Consider the following 17,818-nt stretch of genomic DNA (forward strand, 5'->3'; position numbering starts at 1 on the left):
AAAAGATTTTTCCTCTTTGTGTTTTTTGGTTTTTTTTTTTTGGATAATTTCTGTTGCTATGTCTTTAGTTACTGACCTTCTGCAGTGTTCAATCTGCTGTTAATCCCATCCAGTACAGTTTTCATTTTACACAGAATTTTCACCTCTAGAAGCTTGGTTTGGGTCTTCTTATTTATACATTTCTAGAGTCTACTTGTAAACACGTTAAATTTTTCCTCTTTTTTTTTTTTAACACATGGACTACAAGTATAATAACTTTTATTTTTGTTTTGTTTGGGGGGATAATTTGGTTTGTTTGTTTGCTTATTTACATATGTATGTATGTATATATTTATTTTTTAGAGGAGGCACTGGGGATTGAACCCAGGACCTCGTGCATGCTAAACATGGGCTTTACTGCTGAGCTTTACCTCCCCCTACAATGACTGTTTTAGTGTCTTACTCTGCTCATTATGACATCTGTGTCATCCCTGATTTGTTTTCAAATTGATAGATTTTTCTTCTTACTATGTATTGTATTTCTCCACTTCTTTGCACACCTGGTGATAGTAGATGGGGCCAGGCGCTGTGAATCTTGCCATGTCTGTTGGATACTTTGACGTCCTTGTAAATATTCTTGCTTTATGTTGCGTTACGTGGGGACAGCTTGATCCCTTTGGGCATTTTTTGAGATTTATAGGGAAAGCCAGAGCAGTGTTTAGTCTAGAGCTCACTATTCCGCTGTTGAAGCAGACTTTGGTGAACACAGCCCCAGATGCCTCGTAAGTTATAAGACGCTCTGATGGGGTGGGAGCCGGCACCCAGTTGGCCTTGTGTAGTTTTCTCACACATGCGAGACCCATGCTTGGCTGAGGGCTTGAGGGGGAGCCTCAGTGCACCTCGGGGCTCCTTCCACACAGCCCTCGCCTCTCATCCCCTCAGCACTGGTCCCAGTTACTCCTCCTTGGTGCTATGTTTCTCATCTTCCCTAGAAAGTTTGAAGGATGATAAAAATCTGCATCCACTCTAAATTCATTTTTAAATAAGTGGAAGGTAAACAGATAATAAAACAAGGAAAGTGGAGAAAGGGGGGGAAACTATTGATTTCATTTGAGCAGTTTCTGTTTTGTTTCTTTTTAGCATCCATTCTAAAGAGATCTTCCATTCTTTGACAATTTCTTTCTCTCGATGCTGGGAATTTCTTCTCTGGATGGATCCCTCTAACTATGGTGGAATCAAAGGGAATGTTCCATCTAGTATTCACTGTGGACAGGTAAGAGGCAACAGGCTTGGAGAACTGAGTGAGGCCACTTTAGGTGTCCACGCTTCTCCCTTCAGCACACACATGGTGGTTACAGGCCAAGTGCCAGGCACAGGTCTGGGCCCCGTGGTGCAGCAGTAAACAGGAGGGAGTCCGTGCTCTCACAGAGTCTGAGGGCAGACGTCACGAACAAGCAAACCAGTGGGTGCAGAGCACAGTGTCAGCACAGTTGGAACAGAGCGGGGGGTGGGGGCTGGTCCAGACAGGGAGGCCAGGGTGTCCTCGGAGTGGGGGCAGGCCCCCAGTGCAGGGCTGCCGGGGGCACAGGTGTGGGCACAGAGCAGGCCACCTAGGCCTGAGGGCCTTAACAGAGACTTGGCTTTTAGTAATGGGGAGATTCTGAGTGGGGAAGTGTCAAGGCCTGAATTCACTTGGGCCCCGTGTGGACACCACCACCAGGTGTGACTGGGAGCACCAAGGAAGGTGTGGGCGGGGCAGGGTGCAGTCAGGGAGAGGGATCAAGTGGGTACTGAAGGTGGAGTGGACAGGCCAGCAGGGGGAATTTGGGGTGATCCCCGGGCATATAGGTTGGGAGGGGTGTGCCTGGGTGTGTGAACCCAAATGGCTGTGGGGAGAGGGGAGGCATGCTTGGCAGGGGCATGTGGTGTTTGCCATGCCTGAAATTTGCTTAACGTGCGGAAGGCCAGGTGGTGACGGGTGTCTGGGGCAGGGTTGGGGGTAGGGACTTGGTGTCATCCGTGAGCCTGGCAGCTGGGGCTGGTGAGATCACCTGGGGGTGAGTGCAGGTTGGGAGGACTGAGCACTCCTAGGGCAGGTCTCCACGGAGGAAGCCACCAGTGGGTGGTGGAGCCTCCAGAACCAGAGAGCGTTCCCAGAAGCAAGGAGCTGTGCTGCTGAGAGCCATGCAGACAGGCTGCCCTTGGTGGTGGGGTAGGGAGGTCCCCAGAGACCACGCTGCAGGAGAGGAAGTGCAGGCCGTATAGATGAATCAAGGGAAGGCGGTGGTGGCTGCTGCTGTTAAGGATGGCGGCCATTAGAGGTGAGATGCTGCAGTGAAAGGGCTGTGGGGAGGGCCGTGGTCAGGCGGCAGGGGCGGTCTGCCAGAGAGCCAGATCCTTAGTAGAACCGTCTCCATCCCAGGAGGGGGCCTGGAACTCAGGAGAACTGCTCACCCAGGAAGCCCCCTTGATTCTTCCCTTCCGGGGAGGTGGGAATTGAGTAATTTTCAAGTGAATCCTCTGAAACAGCAATGAGAGCAACAGCTGGCTTCTGCACCAGCACGCTCTGAATGGCTTGCTCCTTAGAGTCGTCGTCCTGCGGGGCCTCACCCGGGCATGGGGACATGGGATGAGGAACATCACACTGGCCAGACCCCGGATCCACCCAGCGTGCTTCCCGCTGTGAATGCCACTGTGGGGAAGCCTGACTGGGGTGGTCTCTGTCACAGCGGGACTCCCCCAAAGAGGGCAGAGCCGAGGAGGAGGGGGAGCCTGAAGAGGAGGAGGAGGAGGAGCAGGAGCAGGAGGAGGAGGAGGAAGGCACACAGGAGCTGGATGTGGAGGACTTGCTGGAAAACAACTGGAACATCTTGCAGTTTCTGCCACAGGCAGCCTCCTGCCAGAGCTACTTCCTCATGATTGTTTCCGGTGAGTCGTCCACGCTTGCCATCACGTCTGAGTCCTGCGGTGGGGGCGCTGTGGCCCCGGCAGGAGGAAGCACACCCAGCGTCGGGGCCCCGGGGTGATGGAGAGGAGGCCCCTCGGCCTCCCACAGAACCAGTGAGGAAGGCTGCCCAGGCGTCACCGAAGGTCCTGCCCCCGGGGTTTGTGCGTGTGCACGTGCCGTGACTAACACAAACCCCGAGAGAAAAGTTTAGGCCCTTCCTGAATCAGCTGCCCCTCTGGCTGGTCTTTTTTTCACAACTTTTGGTATAAGAAACTCCTGTATTTGATCTGGGTTTAAAGACTTAGTATTTACAACCCAAGGCACCTAGGTTGATACGCAGATGAAGTGCATCTCAGAGCGAGGCATCAGAACAGAACGAGTAATGGAGAGCGTCATAAATGAACTGGCAGCGGGTACGCAGCATAGACGTGCCCACGTAGCTCGCGGCGGAGGTAGTTGTGTTTATGATTATTTTATATTTTGTCTGCTTGTCCTTGAGTCCTTCACTTTCTTAAGTTCTCTTGCAATGTGGGCCTCGTGGAGTTTCTGGAGAGGGGTGTGCTCCCTGGGAGTCAACGCAAACCCTCTATGGCACCAGTGTGAAGGTTAGCGTGCGTCACCTTGTTCAGCGGCACGCTTTCCCTCAGTGTGAGCTTGGGCATCAGCGAGTGCCCTGCTCATTCCCATCTCTCTGACTTTGGCTCATCTACATGCAGCAAATAGAATCACCACTAATAATGGCATCTCAGCCCAGCCTGGTCGGCGGGTGCTGGAATGCTCCAGGCGTCGCTGACTCTGGGGGCCTGTGGCTGAGCCTGCCCTGTCTCTGCAGCCTACATCGTGGCCGTGTACCACAGCATGAAGGAGGAGCTGAGGCGCAGCACCCCAGGGAGTACCCCGGTGCGGAGGAGGGGGGCTAGCCAGCTCTCCCAGGAGGCCCAGGCGGGGGCCGGAGCCCTCCCCGGTGAGCACCCTTGCTGTGTGAGGCCACCACTGGGGTCCCCAACTCCTTCCCTCAGTGTCCTCATTACTGCAGAGTAGGCAGCAGGACCGTGTGCGTCTCTTCCCAGGGATGATCACCTTCTCACAAGACTATGTGGCGAATGAACTCACTCAGAACTTCTTCACCATCACTCAGAAAATTAAGAAGAAAGTCACAGGCTCTCGGAACTTGACCGAGCTCTCAGAAATGTTTCCTGTCCTCCCTGGTTCTCACTTGCGGCTCAATAACCCTGCTCTGGAGTTCATCAAATACGTGTGCAAGGTGAGGAAGTGCACGTGATGTGGGTGCAAGTCACTTGTTTATTCCACAACACTTTCGGCACCCCACTGCATGCAGCCGCTGTGTGAGGCGTTTGGGGCTCAGAGGTGGACGAGACAGGAAAGACCTCTGTCCTGGATCCCGCACTCCACTGAGGGTCAGGTGGGCTAAGAGGGGCGGGGCAGGTGAGGAGGCCCTCTGATGGGGCCAGGCTGACCCTGGGACTGAGAGGACCTAGCTGTGTGGGGATCTGAGGGAAGAATGAAGTCTGGGTGGAGGGGAGGCAGAGACCCCGGGGGACGATCTGGCGGTGCTGGTGGAAGGCGGAGCAGCGGAGCAGTGGAACAGCAGTTGCTTACGGGTCACGTAGGGCCGGTGGGACAGGCTAGGAACTGGACGGAGCTCCCCGAACATCTGGGCCACTGTGGAACCCAAGAGGAGAGCCTTCTCAGATGCTAAATGCCTTTCTGGGAAGGGCAGGCTCAATCAGCGATGGGATAATATTACCAGATAAGGACCCAGCAGGCGTCATCCCTTACAAAGCACTTTACTGTCCATTAAGTTAACCTCCCAGCAAACTGCATTTCTCAGTGATCAAGTGACTTCTGACTGTGGTTAAGAAATGATTTCACATACCATTTTAATTCCTTGGTAGGCTTCAGAAATTTAAATTTTTATTTTTATTATGGTGTAACTTACATACAGTAAAATTCACCATTTGTAGTGTGCATTCCATGAGTTTTGGTGAAGGTACACAGTCATGTACCCACCACCACAGTCAGGATACAGGACGTTCCGTCACCCTCCAAATTCCCAACCCCTGGCACTGGCTCGTCTGTCTGTCCCGAGGTTTGTTCGCTTTTTCAAATCTGTGGTAAGAGTCACTGTGCAGTGCGGTGGTTCGAGTTCTCACAGACGGAGAGAGCTGTGCATCAACGGCAAGGTTGAAACGGTCACCACCACCCCCCCCCCCAGAAAGCCCCCCGTGCTTCTCGTTGGGGCCCCACCCTCCTCTCACCTCAGCCCCGAAACCAGCCGTCCGCCTTCCGTCCTGCGTTGGGACCCCTCCCAGAATATCACATGAGTGGAATGGCTGGTTATGCAGCCTCGCGGGTCTGGCGTCCTTCACACAGCAAAACGCACCTGGGGTTCCCGGGCCAGGAGCTGCTGCTTGTTTCCGTGCTTAGTTCTTTTCCCTGGCTGAGTGCTGTTCCACCGTGTGGGAGAACCACACTCTGCTCACTTGCCCACGGACATTCAGGCTGCTTTCACTTTTTTTTTTTTAAATGTAAATACTGGGGCTTGAACCCAGGACTTCATGCATGCTAAGCATGCGCTCTACCACTGAGCTATACCCTCCCCACTGTTTTCACTTTGTGGTGATTATTAATAAAGCTGCTATAAACATTCTCAAAAAGGTTTTTGTGTGAACAGAAAGCTTCACTTCTCTTGAGTAAAATCCGAGCAGGGAATTGCTGGGTGGTTTCTAAAGTGGCTGCTCCGTTTTGCCTTCTCATCAGGGCGTAGGACTAGAGTCCAGCTGCTCTGCCTCCTGCAGGAACTTGATGCTGTTGATTTTCAAGATTTTATCTGTCCAGATAGGTGTGTAGTGGTGTATACCATTACGGTTTGCTTTTGTTTTTTGTTGGTGGTTTTTTGAATGACAGTTCTGTTTACTGGCCTGTGGTCGACACATTGGATTCTTCTGGCTTAGCCACCTCTTTCGTCAGAAGTCCAGTGTCGTGCTTTTAGCTTCATTTCCCTAATACTAAGATGAGGGTTGTTTCACGTGCTTGTTTGCTATTCATGTCTTTAGTGAAAAGTCCAGATCTTTTGCCCGTTGTTAAAAATTGGGTCATTTTTCTTACTGTTGAGTTTTCAGAGTTCTTCATATGTTCTGGATACAAGTTCTTTATTAGCTCTTGTGATTTCCAAATATTTCCTCCCAAACTTTGACTTGCCTTTTCAAAATTTCTGTAACAGATTTTTTCAATGAGCAGAAGACCTTAGCTTTGATCTAATTTATCGCTTTTTTATGGGTTGAGGTTTTGGTGTCATATCTGAGAAATCTTTGCTTTAACCAAGGTCACAAAGGTTTTCTCTCTTTTTTTTTTTTTTTGACAAGTTGTACAGTTTTAGGTTTTAGGCTTTATATTTAGTCTGGTCCATTCTGAGTTAATTTTTGTACAATGTGTGTGTTACAGGTTGAGGTTTGTGTTTTGCATAAGCATATCCAGTTATTACAGCACTGTTGAGAAAATTATCCTTTCTCCATTTATGTTTGTGCGTTTTTCAGAACTCAATAGCAGTGGTCAGAGTGGGCATCCTTGCCTTGTTCCTGATCTTCGGGGGAAAGCAGTAAGCACGATATTATCTGTAGATTATTGCGGGGACAACCCTCCAACAGGCTGAGGAGGTTCCTTGATAATTGTCATTTCCTGAGAGTTTTAATCATGAGTGGATGTTGAATTTTGTCAGGGGCTTTTTCTGCATCTGTTGCGATGATCCTATTGGGTTTTCTCCTTTAGTCTATTAATACGGTGAATTACACTGATTTCCTGCATTCCTGGGGATAAATCCCACTTGGGCTTTTTTTTTTTTTTTTTAAATAGAGGTACTGGGGATTGAACCCAGGACCTTGTGCATGCTAAGCATGCGCTCTACCGCTGAGGTATACCCTCCTCCCCAACTTGGTCTTCATGTATTATCCTCTTTATAGATCAGTGGGTTCCGTTTGCTGGTATTTTGTTGGGGATATTTGAGTCTGTACACATGACAGTTGTTCTTCTGTAGTTTTCTTGTACTGACTTCGGTGCTGCTATCAGGGTGGTGCTGCCTCACAGGATAAGTTAGGAGTGTTATCCCCCCTGTGTTTTCTGGAAGATACTGTGTAGAATCAGTATTACTTCTTCCTTAATGTTTGGTAAGTTCACTTCCATTTTTATCTGTCTCTTCTAATTCAATCCAGTGTTCTTCCTATGTAAAGGGCCTGTGTAATGTATATATTTTTAAACAAACAGGGGTATATTGCCCAATAGGCTGTCAGTCCTTACTATAAATGTATTTGTGACAGAAAGAGAAAGAAAATGCCATTTGATACCGTTTATATGTGGAATCTAAAAAAAAAAACAGGACACAAATGAACTTACTTACAAAACAGAAGCAGACTCACCAACATAGAGAACAAACTTATGGTCACCCGGGGGTATAGGGGTGGGAAGGGATAAACTGGGAATTTGAAAAGGCACCTCTTGGGGGGTGATGGAAATGTTAGCTGCCTTGATTGTGGTGGTGGTTTCACATTAGTTTACACATCTATCAAAAATCATCAAATTGTACGTTTGAAATACGTGTAGTTGACAGGAACCAGACCACGATAAAGGTGTTTAAATAAATAAGTAAGTAAACGTTCTTGTGAACTCCTCTGCTTTGCTTCAAGTTTGATCACAAGCACTTACCCCAGAGAAGCCTTCTGAGCAGTGTCTGGTTCTGTGCTCTTGGCACTGGGCTAGGACAGCAGGGTGTGAGGGGTGGGGGAGGCCTGTGAGTCAGTCAGACCTGTCCTGTCCTGTCCTCTTGTTTACAGACAAGAGGTTAGTGACTCGCCTGTGGCTCTGCAGGCACCACTGTGGGAGTCTGACTTCCACTGCCAGCACCACAGCACCACGTGTGTGAGAAGAGACTTTTCTGGGCTGACCCAGGAATCCCTCCACTGTAGAAGGCTGAACTCTGCCACTTTGCAAATAGGATAGAAAGCTCTGGTAGACTTCGGACTGCCTGTCACAGAGGAGGAAGGAGCCAGTAAGGACGGCGAGTGGCCACCTTGGTGCTCCAGAGTCCCCTGGAGCTGAAAGAGGCCAGCAGGCGTGTGGCAGGGCCGGGCCTCCACTCTTACGGCCTTGAGTTGGGGACCTGCTGATGTGCCCTCTGATGCTTCTAACGTGAAAAGGAAGAGTTGAGATGATGCTGAGAAACAGCTTAAAGAGTTGGCCGTAGGGTTTTCTGGTGCAGAGAGGAGCAGGGCGTCCTGGGAGCGCCCCTGACGTGGGCTCTGTTCTCCGCAGGTCCTGTCTCTGGACACGAACATCACAAACCAGGTGAACAAGCTGAACCGAGACCTGCTTCGCCTGGTAGACGTGGGCGAGTTCTCAGAGGAGGCCCAGTTCCAAGACCCCTGCCGCTCGTACGTGCTCCCTGAGGTCATCTGCCGCAGCTGCAACTTCTGCCGGGACCTGGACCTGTGCAAAGACCCCTCCTTCTCTCAGGTGGGCCAGCGCCACCAGCCCGTCCCTGGTAGGGTCAGAATATTCAGGCGTCAGACAATTGGAGGGTCCTGCTATATCCCCTCTCATGTGACCCCAGTCTCCACCGTTTTTGGGTTACACCTGCTGGGCCCCCTGCTAGCTTTCATGTGAATTAGAAACAAGCACCCTTTTAGGGGAGAGTATAGCTCAGTGATAGAGCGCATGCTCAGCATACACAGGGTTCTGGGTTCAATCCCCAGTACCTCTTCTAAAACCTAATTACCTCCCCCACAAAAAAAAAAAATGAAAGAAGAACCCTTTTTCACGCCACTCAGCTGCCACGTGCCAGACCCTTGTGCTGGTAAACAGGACACAAATTGATGACAGTGGTGATAGTGTGCCCTGGGGCTGTGGGCAGGCGGGCCGCGTTTCTCACCCAGAGCTCCCCATCCCTTCTCGACTCTGGGGTCCCATCGGGCTGGTGTGGAGAAGCTGCTGAGGAAGGCTGCGTGGAAGGGTGACAGGGCCGGGCCCTTTCCTTCTCTGCCTAGGATGGGGCCGTGCTGCCTCAGTGGCTCTGCTCCAACTGTCAGGTCCCCTACGACTCTTCAGTCATCGAGATGGCCCTGGTGGAAGCCCTGCATAAGAAACTGATGGCCTTCACCCTGCAGGACCTGGTGAGCAATGGGGCCTGGCGCTGGGTGCTGTTCTGTAGCCTGGCCCCCCTACCCTCCAGTCAGCAGAGGGCTTCTCTATAAGCAGTTTGCCTCTTAGGTCAGGCCTTGTAGACAAGCCTAGTTGACTCATTCTTACAGCGCCTTTTGGGTACCTACAGTGGCCAGGTACTGGCTTCATGGACCTTTTATTCTAGTGGAGGGAGAGTGACAGTAAACAGCACAGATAAAGTGTGTACGTGGTGGTGAGAGCACAGAGGACAGACGGGGACATGTGTGTGCAAAGGAGGGGGCTTTCAGTGTAGATGAAGGAGTGGTCTCACCAAGAGGGAACATCTCAGCCAAGACCCGAGGGAGGTGCTGGGATCCATGCAGAGAACAGCCGGTAGCCTGGTGTGATGGACAGGGGAGCCCCAGACTCGGAGTCAGGGGTGGGGTGTCCACAGAGAGGGAGTTTGGTTAAAGCCCATTATCGAGTCTCAGGTTTTATTCATAGTTGACGTGAAGGCCATGGGGGTAGGGGGAACTTGCCAGGCACCAGGCGACTGGCCAGCGCTGACCAGGGATGCTTCCCACTGCAGATCTGCCTGAAATGCCGGGGTGTGAAGGAGACCAACATGGCCGTGTACTGTAGCTGCGCTGGGGGCTTCTCCCTCACCATCCACACCAAGGTGGGGCTCCCACGGACAGCCGACCCTGCTGCCCAACTTGGCCATTGGCCCTCTCTGTGCTTTGCCCACACCTGCCCTTCCCCTTACGCACCCAGGCCTCGGCCTTGCACCCCTGTGCCTCCTCCGGGACGAGGTTGCACTGTGTCGTTCCTGTAGGTCTTCATGGAGCAGATCGGGATCTTCCGGAACATTGCCCAGCACTACGGCATGTCGTACCTCATGGAGACCCTGGAGTGGCTGCTGCAGCAGAACCCCGAGCTGGGCCACTAGCCAGCGGGGTGGTGTCCCCATTCTCTGCTCCAACTTCCCGCATCCAAGATGAGCACCCAGGAGAACGATCCTCAGAGTTTTTGGGGAGCAGATCACACAGCTCAGAGGAACATGATCCAGCCAGAGCAGGAAGTGGCTCCAGGTTCCCCATGCCCCCGGCCTCGGTCAGGGCAGCCCTCTCTAGGCCCAGGAGGGGTCGTTTCCCCTGTGTGAACAGCCCTCCCCACAGCCTTCCCACCCTCTCCTCTGCTGCCTGCCCGGGCTGCGCCCAGAGGTCTTTCTCTGAGCTCTGGTAGGGTCTGCAGCCCCGGCTCTTTAGTCACGGGCTACCGCGGAGGGATGCTGTCCTCCGGGTCCGGGGAACCTTGACCTCAACCTGAGCATCTCTGAGTTCTGGGCTTCTCTGTCTGTGGACACTTCCTGGTCAGAGCAGGGTTTGCAGAGGGGCTGTATTGGGGTGTAGTCACCTTGCGTGCAGCAGCGAGACGGCTGGGGGCTTGGCTGCAGTGGGTGTGGCACCCCCTCCTCCTGAACCTGCATGTGCTGTAAGGGGCCACCGCAGCAGGGGACCTGGGGACCCAGGGGAGGAATGAGGCACACCATTACCTCAGATTTTGATATCATATGTCAGCACCTGGATTTTAGAAAGATACTTCTTAACATGCGAGACCAAGTTCTTCCCTGCAGCCCTGAGGGTGGGCGGGGCGGGAGAGGACGCAGCAAAGGACAAGAGCTGTTGTGTCGGTGGAGGCGCTGTTCCTGCTTCTCAGCCTCAGGGAGCAGCCCAGGACCTCTGACCCCAAGGGCCTGCCCAGTCTCTGAGTGCCCGAGGCAGAGAGGGCCCTGGGCCGTGTCTTTAAACTTGGACACTTACCATCGGCTTGCTCAGGGCCCTGTTGCTGGTGTGGGCCTTGCAGGTTTTCCGTCCCAGGTGGGGCTGGGAGTCGGCCTTCCAGCGACCGGGTGCAGCCTTTGCTGAGCGTGAGTCTCCCTCCATTCTGCCAAGAGCCCCAGAGCACAAGACCAACTCTGCCCCTCACTTGTAACTACAAAAGCAGAAAAAGAAAAACAGCCAACTTGACGAGGCAGCAAACACATTAAATGTGAATCATAAACTCAGAAACCCCTTAATGGGTGGGTGGTGGGGCCCCACTCCTGGATCCGGAGCCTGGTTTAAATTCATCCTTGTTGTCTAATTTAACACTTGGAATTTCCATGTGAATTTTACGTCTCCTGTGTTTGTGCACTGTGCCTTGGTCTCTGGAAGAAAACTGACTGACATGTGTCCGTCTGGGCTTGTCGGCCCCTGGGTACTGCCCACCAGGTGTGTCCAGGCCCAATGACTGCAAGAAACCTGACTCTGCTTGGTGATGGAGCCGGTCAGCCCCAGATGGAGAACAAATCAAATTAGGGCCGGATGGGAGGAAGAGGGCAAACCAGGCTTCCTGGAAGCGGAGACGGAGAAGTCCCAGGGGGCACAGAGGAGCCTGAGGTGGGGCTGCGTGCCTCACCCCTACTGTGCTCCCTGCAGCAGGGCTAGGGGCACTGGGTGCTGGCTGCCTCCACAGCTGCTGGCAGCTCCCTCGGATGCCAGCTTAGGGACCGGGAGCATCTGGGGCGGTGGAGGGTCCCAGGTCACTCACATTTGGGATGGGAAACCTGAGCCTCCGGCCCTGGTTCTTGAGCTGGAGCCCAGCCCCAACTGGAAAAGCCAGTTTCTCTAAAACTAGAGCTGCATGTCTGTGAGCCAAACACTCAGGGTGTCACGGGCACTTGGGTGACCTGTGGGGCCAACTGCAAGCTTAGGAGGGTCTGCAGGGGTGGCTGGATAGGGGCTTCTCAAGTGTTCGCTGGCTCCAGAGTGGGGCCGACCCAGTTGGCAGATGGGAGGGCCAGCCATGACCTCAGGAGTGCTGTGATCACAGGTGAGATGGTCTGCAGGAGGCACTGTGCCTCAGACCTGCACACCCATCACTTGCTGGAGAAGCCGCCCTCCACCGGGTTGTGGTGTCCCTCAGAGCAGGGCCTGGCCAGGTAGAGCTGCTGGGTGGGATGACAACTGTAGCATCCAAGGATGCAGCCTGGCTAACCCAGTGCCAGCTCTCCACGCTCCACCTCCTGCCCTGTCCACCCCTGCTCCCCGGCACCAACGTCCTTCCCCCACGTCAATCCCCGTTTTAAGTAGAGCCTCAGGGCCTTGACAGGCGTTTTGGTTTAAGAGCCCAATGTGACCTAAGCTTTCCTTTTCCTTGGAGGCAGCTCTCACAGCCTCCCCTCTGGCTTTCTTCTTCCTCGAGAGGTGCCATCCTCTGCCCCTTTTTTGAGGTTTGGAGCCTGGGGTGACCCCTGCAGTTATCCGGTAAATGTGCTCATTAAAGGGCAGCTGCTGGGCGGGTCCCGGGATCCTCACGTACTCTCAGCCTGTGTGTCCTCCACCTCCACTGGCCCCCAGGTCGGACGTGACTGTAACCTGGCTGGACGGGGCAGCAGACATGTCCGCACACCCTGCACCCAGGCTGGCTAGAGGGAAGCTGAAAACCAAGGACACCAAGAGCCCTCGTGTGCATATTTGTCTTCAGAGCCTCAATATGCGTTTCCCCAAAAAGGAGGCCAGAAGGTACTGGTCACGGGTTTATTAGACACTGGACATGTGACTTCTTGGCTACAAGGCGAGCAAAGGGCCAGGGTAGTGGTGGGTGGGTGGGGAGGAGGTAGAGGTGCAAGTGGGCACTCGCCCCTACAGGCCCCTGGGCAGTTGCGGGACGGGATGGAGGGCCATCCCCTCATGTCATCCCATTTGCTTGGGGGTCCTTTGGCTGCTGGTTTTGCTGAGATGCAGTGTTGAGGGTGTGGGCAGTGCCCAGGTCCAAGGTCCCAGCCGTGCTGCCAGGGTAGCTGGGAGCTGTCTCAGGGCCACACACTTCAGGGGCCCGGACAGGCCCAGGTCTCTGGTGCAGCATGGCGGAAGGTGGGAGTGGGCTCAGAGCTGGGCCAAACCTCGGGCATCTGTGAGTGTGTAGTCCTGTTGGGAAGGCTGGGAGGCACAGAGCCCTGGTCCTGCACCCCGGCTGGGAGCATCCACCATCTGCTCAGATGGGGCGGAGGTGGGGCGAGGTCGTGGGGGTGGGACAGCTCCTTCCTGGCTCTGCCCTTCACCCTGAAGATGGCCTGCCTCCCCGGGGTCTGTGGAGCAGGGATAGGGTGGGGGAGGGGCCTGGCCCAAAACAAGGGCCAGGGTTACAGGCCAGCTACCTGAGGAGTGTCTTGGGGTACACACCTTGTCGAATTTCTTATGGCTGTAGACCTTGTTTTTGTTCATGAATGTTAGCAAGATCCAGTCGCACAGGAAGGAGCCCTGAGGCCAGCAAGACCAATGCATAAGGGCCTGGCAAACCCCCGACGTCCCCAACCCTAGCGTGCATTCTTACCACCCCGATGGAGGTCAGCGCAGTGGCCAGGTTAATGATGGTGGGGATCAGGCTGAACTTCCCTGCCTGGCGGGGAGAGGCTGCCTCAGCTGGTGGGGAGTGGGTGGGACTCAAGGGAGGGGCGGGGTGGAGTGGTGCGGGAGACAGAGGCTGGGCCAGCCTGAATCCCGGGTAGGCAGGGTGGGCAAGTCACCTGTCCGTGCACAATGATGTCAATGCGGATCCCGTAGGCTTTGATGAGTGTGCGGGTGGTGCTGCCATTTATCTTGTAATACTTGGCGAACCTAGGACCCGGAAGTGTGTCAGAGTCTGGGACAGAATGACTGGGTGCGAGAGCCCTGGCTCTGACCCTGAGGAGCATGGTGGTGGGTATGCCCATTACCCAGGGGGCAGCTCCAAGACTGCTGACCACTGCGCCCCCAGGCTTTTGGGCACCTGCCCTACTTGCTCCTGGACCTCCACAGCCAGGGCAGACAAGAACCCAAGTGTCCCAAGGCCAAGGTACCTGAAGTTGTAGCCAGATGAAGCTGGGACGTGCTTGGGGTCAAGCCTCCGAAAGGAGTATTTGGGGTTGCACTTTGATGCCGACAGGTCCAGGTCACAGTCCCAGTTGATAATGACCCCAATGACACCACCCTGCCCAGAAATGAGCACAGAGACTGGTCAGACTGAGTTCACAGAGAGGACTTCAAGAGCCCTGGGGTCCTGCTGAGGCTGTGCGAGGGGCATGCTGGGGGCATCCAGGGCAGCTCGGGGCAGAGAGCTGGAGAAGGGGGCTTGTTGAGTGCCCTGCTTCTGAAGCATGAGGATGCCCGTGGCCAACTGTGTGACCAGGAGTCAATAATTTAGCAGGAGCCACACACCCGGATGGGTCAGGCGATCGTGTTTCTCTTTCCTCTGCCCGAGCAGGGCCAGGGCTGGCCAAGACTGTAGAGGAACTCAGCTGTAATGAGACCCTCTGTGTGCAGGTGGGAGCCAGCACCCAGGACAGCTGCCCTGCCCACTTTCCCTGGCTGCGCCCTCACCGTGTGTGCCAGCTCCGTGAAGTTCTCCCCTGCCTGCTCCACGATGTAGCCCAGCTTGAAAATGGGGCAGTAGAGGTCAGAGACCTCATGAAATGTGCAGTGTTTCAGGTAGCCATCCTTCCGGTGCTCGATATTGCCCCTGAGGACAAGGCCCAGCGGCATCAGGTGGAGAGAGGGCAGAAGCCTTGCACCCCCAGACAGCACATTCCAAGGAGGCAGCTCCCACCCCAGCCCGTCCCTTGTTGCCGTGGCCCAATGGCTCTTACTTGGAGAACTGGAATTTGGGGTAGTGGATGCTGTTCTTGACGAGGATGGTGAAATTGGGGGCCATCTTACCGAGAAACTGGCTGAGGAGGCACAGACTGGGTGTGTTTAGTCTCCCCTCCCCCCACCTTCCCCAGCCCCCCCTGGCTGCGCTGTCCTCCCCTCCCCCTCCCCCAGCAACCCCGGCTCTGGTCAGCGAGAAGAAAGGAGCAAAGCGGAGTGGCTCTTGGTTGGTCCTAGGTGGGTGGGGTCACCATCCGCGCACACCTGACTGAGGCCCCGTCTTCCACCGGGCACCAGCCGGTCACCTCGCAGGTCTTGGAGGACCCGTGGTAGTAAGGTACGCAGCGCCCGGTTCGCAAGCCTGCGGGCAGACGCGCGCTCAGGTGGCGCGGGGCGCGCCCCGGCCCTGCCCCTGCACCTGCCCCTGCCCCTGCCCCTGGCTGGCGCACACTGACCGTTTCCCAGCATGTCCAGCTGCCCAGCCACACAGTCCTCGTCCGAGTCGCAGGTGGCGCTGTTGACCCTCATACTCTAGGGAGGGGGACTGCTTGGTCAGGGGCCCCGACACCCCTTGCCCCCAGGCGCTGCTCGGTCAGTGCAGCTGACCAGGCAGGGCTCCTCCCTCCCCTCCCAGCTCTGCCCTCGACTCGGCCTCACCTCGGCGCAGGTTCCGAGGCTCTGGAAAGGGGTGACCTCTATCCTGGTGATGATGCTGAACACGCTGCCCCCCTGAGCTCAGAAAGAAAGGCGGGTCGGCCGGCGGGGGCGGCTGGGCAACCGTTAGGTCCCACTCTCAGGGTGCGGGGGTGGGGGGCGGGGCGCACCTCGGGGGGTTTCACGTACTCCTCCACGTCCCACACTTTGTGCTCGGACAAGGTGATGCCTTTGACCTTGGTGATGACGGAGCTCTCGGGGCCCGTCTCGCTGTCCTGGTAGCTCTTCTGCACGATGAACACGTACCTGTGCAGACGGACAGAGCCAGCTCTGGAGCGGACACCGGGTTAGACTCGGGATCCCTCCCTTACCAAGTCGGCTCGGCGCCCGCGGGATCGAGGCTCCATCACCGCTCCTCGGAGGCCGGGTAGGCTTTGCGGGCCGGGAGGGGCCAGCCCGGTCGCCCCCAGCGTTCTCCAGCCCCTGTGCCCGTTCTCGCCGGGCGACCTCCTTGCTCCCAGCCCAGTGTGGCCCCTGCCATTTAGGACTCCCCGGCGGCCCCTCCCCGGGCACTCCCGCCCCTGGGGACCCCGCGGGGCACCCCATTCCCCTGAGTCCCCTTCCCCCGGGCTCCCCCTCCCGGCGCCGGGCTGGCGCGCACCCACCACACGAAGTAGAGCAGAATGAGCAGCTGCACCGAGCGGTACACTGACGCCCAGGCGCCGGTTCTTCACCACGATCACCTTGGGCGTCTCGTAGTCCCAGAACGCGGACCAGCAGCCCCGGGCCAGGCGCCGGGCCGCGGCCACCCCCGCGGGGGGCTTGGGCTCGGCAGCCGCCATGGACCCGGAGGGCTCTCGAGGGCTGGGAGGCGCGCGGTGCGGGCCTGGCGGGCTGGGGCGGGGCTCCGGCGCGCCCTCCTCCTGAGCGTGGCCTCGTCTGTCCCGCCCTTCCCGAGGGGCCGGGGGTGTTGGGGGGTGCCGGGTGGAGACACCCAGCGCACCTGGCGGGTGTCGCCAGGCAGGGCCGGGCGGGGGCCGATCCAGGGTCGCGGCAGCCCTCGCCCCCGGCCCGTCCCCCAGCCCGTCGGGGAGGATGTGAAGACGGATCAGGCCCGGGGAGGGCACTTAAGCGGCGGGAGGAAAACCGGGCGAAGGACCGCCCACCTCCTCAGCGTCTCCACCGGCGTCTGATCTGCACCGCGCATTAACCCCGAGGAGCAATCCCTTTTTAAAAAAGTATGTGTACGTCGTTCCCATTTTTATTGAGATACAATAGACGTGAAGTTGTGTAAATGGAAGGTGTACAAGGAGATGATCTCCCAAGGCAATCCCGCCTCCAGGGTCCAGACAAAAACCTGGATCCCTTCCTCGGCCCAAACAGCCCTCTTGCTTTTATCTACAGATAGGTGTCAGGGCCTTCAGTTCCAGGCTCCTCCTCCACCCAACCCCCCAGCCTCCTTTCTCACCTGGATTTCCGCAGTGGCTCCCAACTGTACGCCTCGATCCATTTCCCACTCCCCACCCCCTTTGCAAACCAAAGGTTTGTTTTTTCTTTTGTTTTTTCTTTTTGTATCTCCACACCCATCTCTTTATTCTGGAGCAAATCCCAGACATCATAGCATTTCCCAAAATGATCAATGTTTTACACTTTTTTGAAATGAAATTCACATAGCATTTAATGAACTGTTTTAAAGAACTGTTTGTTGAACAATCCAGTGAAATTTAGTACGTTCACAATGTTGTACAACCACCATTGTCTACTTTCAATCATCACCAAATAAAACCCCTTACGCATCAGGGGAATATACCCTGCAGGGGAATTCACAGAATCGTGGAATATTTGCCTTCTTGTGTCTGACATCTCTCACTTAGCATGAAGTTTTCAAGGTCCATCTGGGTTGTAGCCTGTGTCAGTCTTCCCTTCCTTTTTATGGCAGAATGGTATTCCATTGTGTGGATCGTCCACGGTTTATTCATCTGCTGATAAATGTTTGAGTTTCTAAGTTTTGGCTGTCATGGCTAGTGCTGCTCTTCGTGTGCAAGTATTTGTTTGAACACTTACTTTCAATTCTTTGGGGTATATGCCTAGCAGTGGAATTTCTGGTTCGTATAGTAATTCTGTGTGTAACTTCTTGAGGAAACACCAAAATGTTTTCCAAGCAGCTGAATCACTTTACATTCCAATCAGCAATAAACAACAGTTCCTACTTCTACACCTCTTTGTCAATGCTTGTTATTTTCCATTCATTTGGTTATTGCCATCCTAGTGGGTGAAATTGTGTAATTTTTTGGATCAATGCCTAGTCGAGTCCCTTGCCCATTTTTGCATTGGGTTGTCTTGTTCAGTTGTAAGAATTCTCTCTGTGTTCTGGATACCAGATCTTTATAAGGTATAT

The 17,818-nt window shown here is 54.9% G+C and overlaps 2 protein-coding genes across 3 annotated transcripts in view; one reads left to right on the forward strand and one right to left on the reverse strand.

Annotated features, from left to right (window-relative positions):
- The window catches only part of POLE (DNA polymerase epsilon, catalytic subunit), a 48,393-nt gene extending 37,125 nt beyond the window's left edge, over positions 1 to 11,268 (forward strand). For both annotated transcript variants that reach the window (XM_032471936.1, XM_032471937.1), the window contains exons 42-49: positions 1,120 to 1,252; positions 2,709 to 2,907; positions 3,759 to 3,890; positions 3,997 to 4,190; positions 8,252 to 8,452; positions 8,983 to 9,108; positions 9,687 to 9,776; positions 9,933 to 11,268. In XM_032471936.1, coding sequence (XP_032327827.1) covers positions 1,120 to 1,252; positions 2,709 to 2,907; positions 3,759 to 3,890; positions 3,997 to 4,190; positions 8,252 to 8,452; positions 8,983 to 9,108; positions 9,687 to 9,776; positions 9,933 to 10,046 — 1,189 coding nt within the window. In that variant the 3' untranslated portion in view covers positions 10,047 to 11,268. The remainder of the gene's footprint in view (positions 1 to 1,119; positions 1,253 to 2,708; positions 2,908 to 3,758; positions 3,891 to 3,996; positions 4,191 to 8,251; positions 8,453 to 8,982; positions 9,109 to 9,686; positions 9,777 to 9,932) is intronic.
- Positions 11,269 to 11,359: 91 nt separating this feature from the next.
- On the reverse strand, positions 11,360 to 16,403 carry P2RX2 (purinergic receptor P2X 2). The gene is given in 13 exon segments (XM_032471947.1): positions 11,360 to 13,131; positions 13,324 to 13,401; positions 13,475 to 13,540; positions 13,668 to 13,758; positions 13,980 to 14,110; positions 14,500 to 14,638; positions 14,766 to 14,846; positions 15,031 to 15,127; positions 15,222 to 15,297; positions 15,424 to 15,495; positions 15,591 to 15,726; positions 16,086 to 16,129; positions 16,131 to 16,403. Coding segments are annotated over 13 exon segments (1,248 nt in total). The 5' UTR covers positions 16,263 to 16,403; the 3' UTR covers positions 11,360 to 13,026.
- Positions 16,404 to 17,818: the final 1,415 nt, after the last annotated feature.

The sequence above is a fragment of the Camelus ferus genome, chromosome 32, assembly GCF_009834535.1.
Source record: "Camelus ferus isolate YT-003-E chromosome 32, BCGSAC_Cfer_1.0, whole genome shotgun sequence".
NCBI lineage: Eukaryota > Metazoa > Chordata > Mammalia > Artiodactyla > Camelidae > Camelus > Camelus ferus.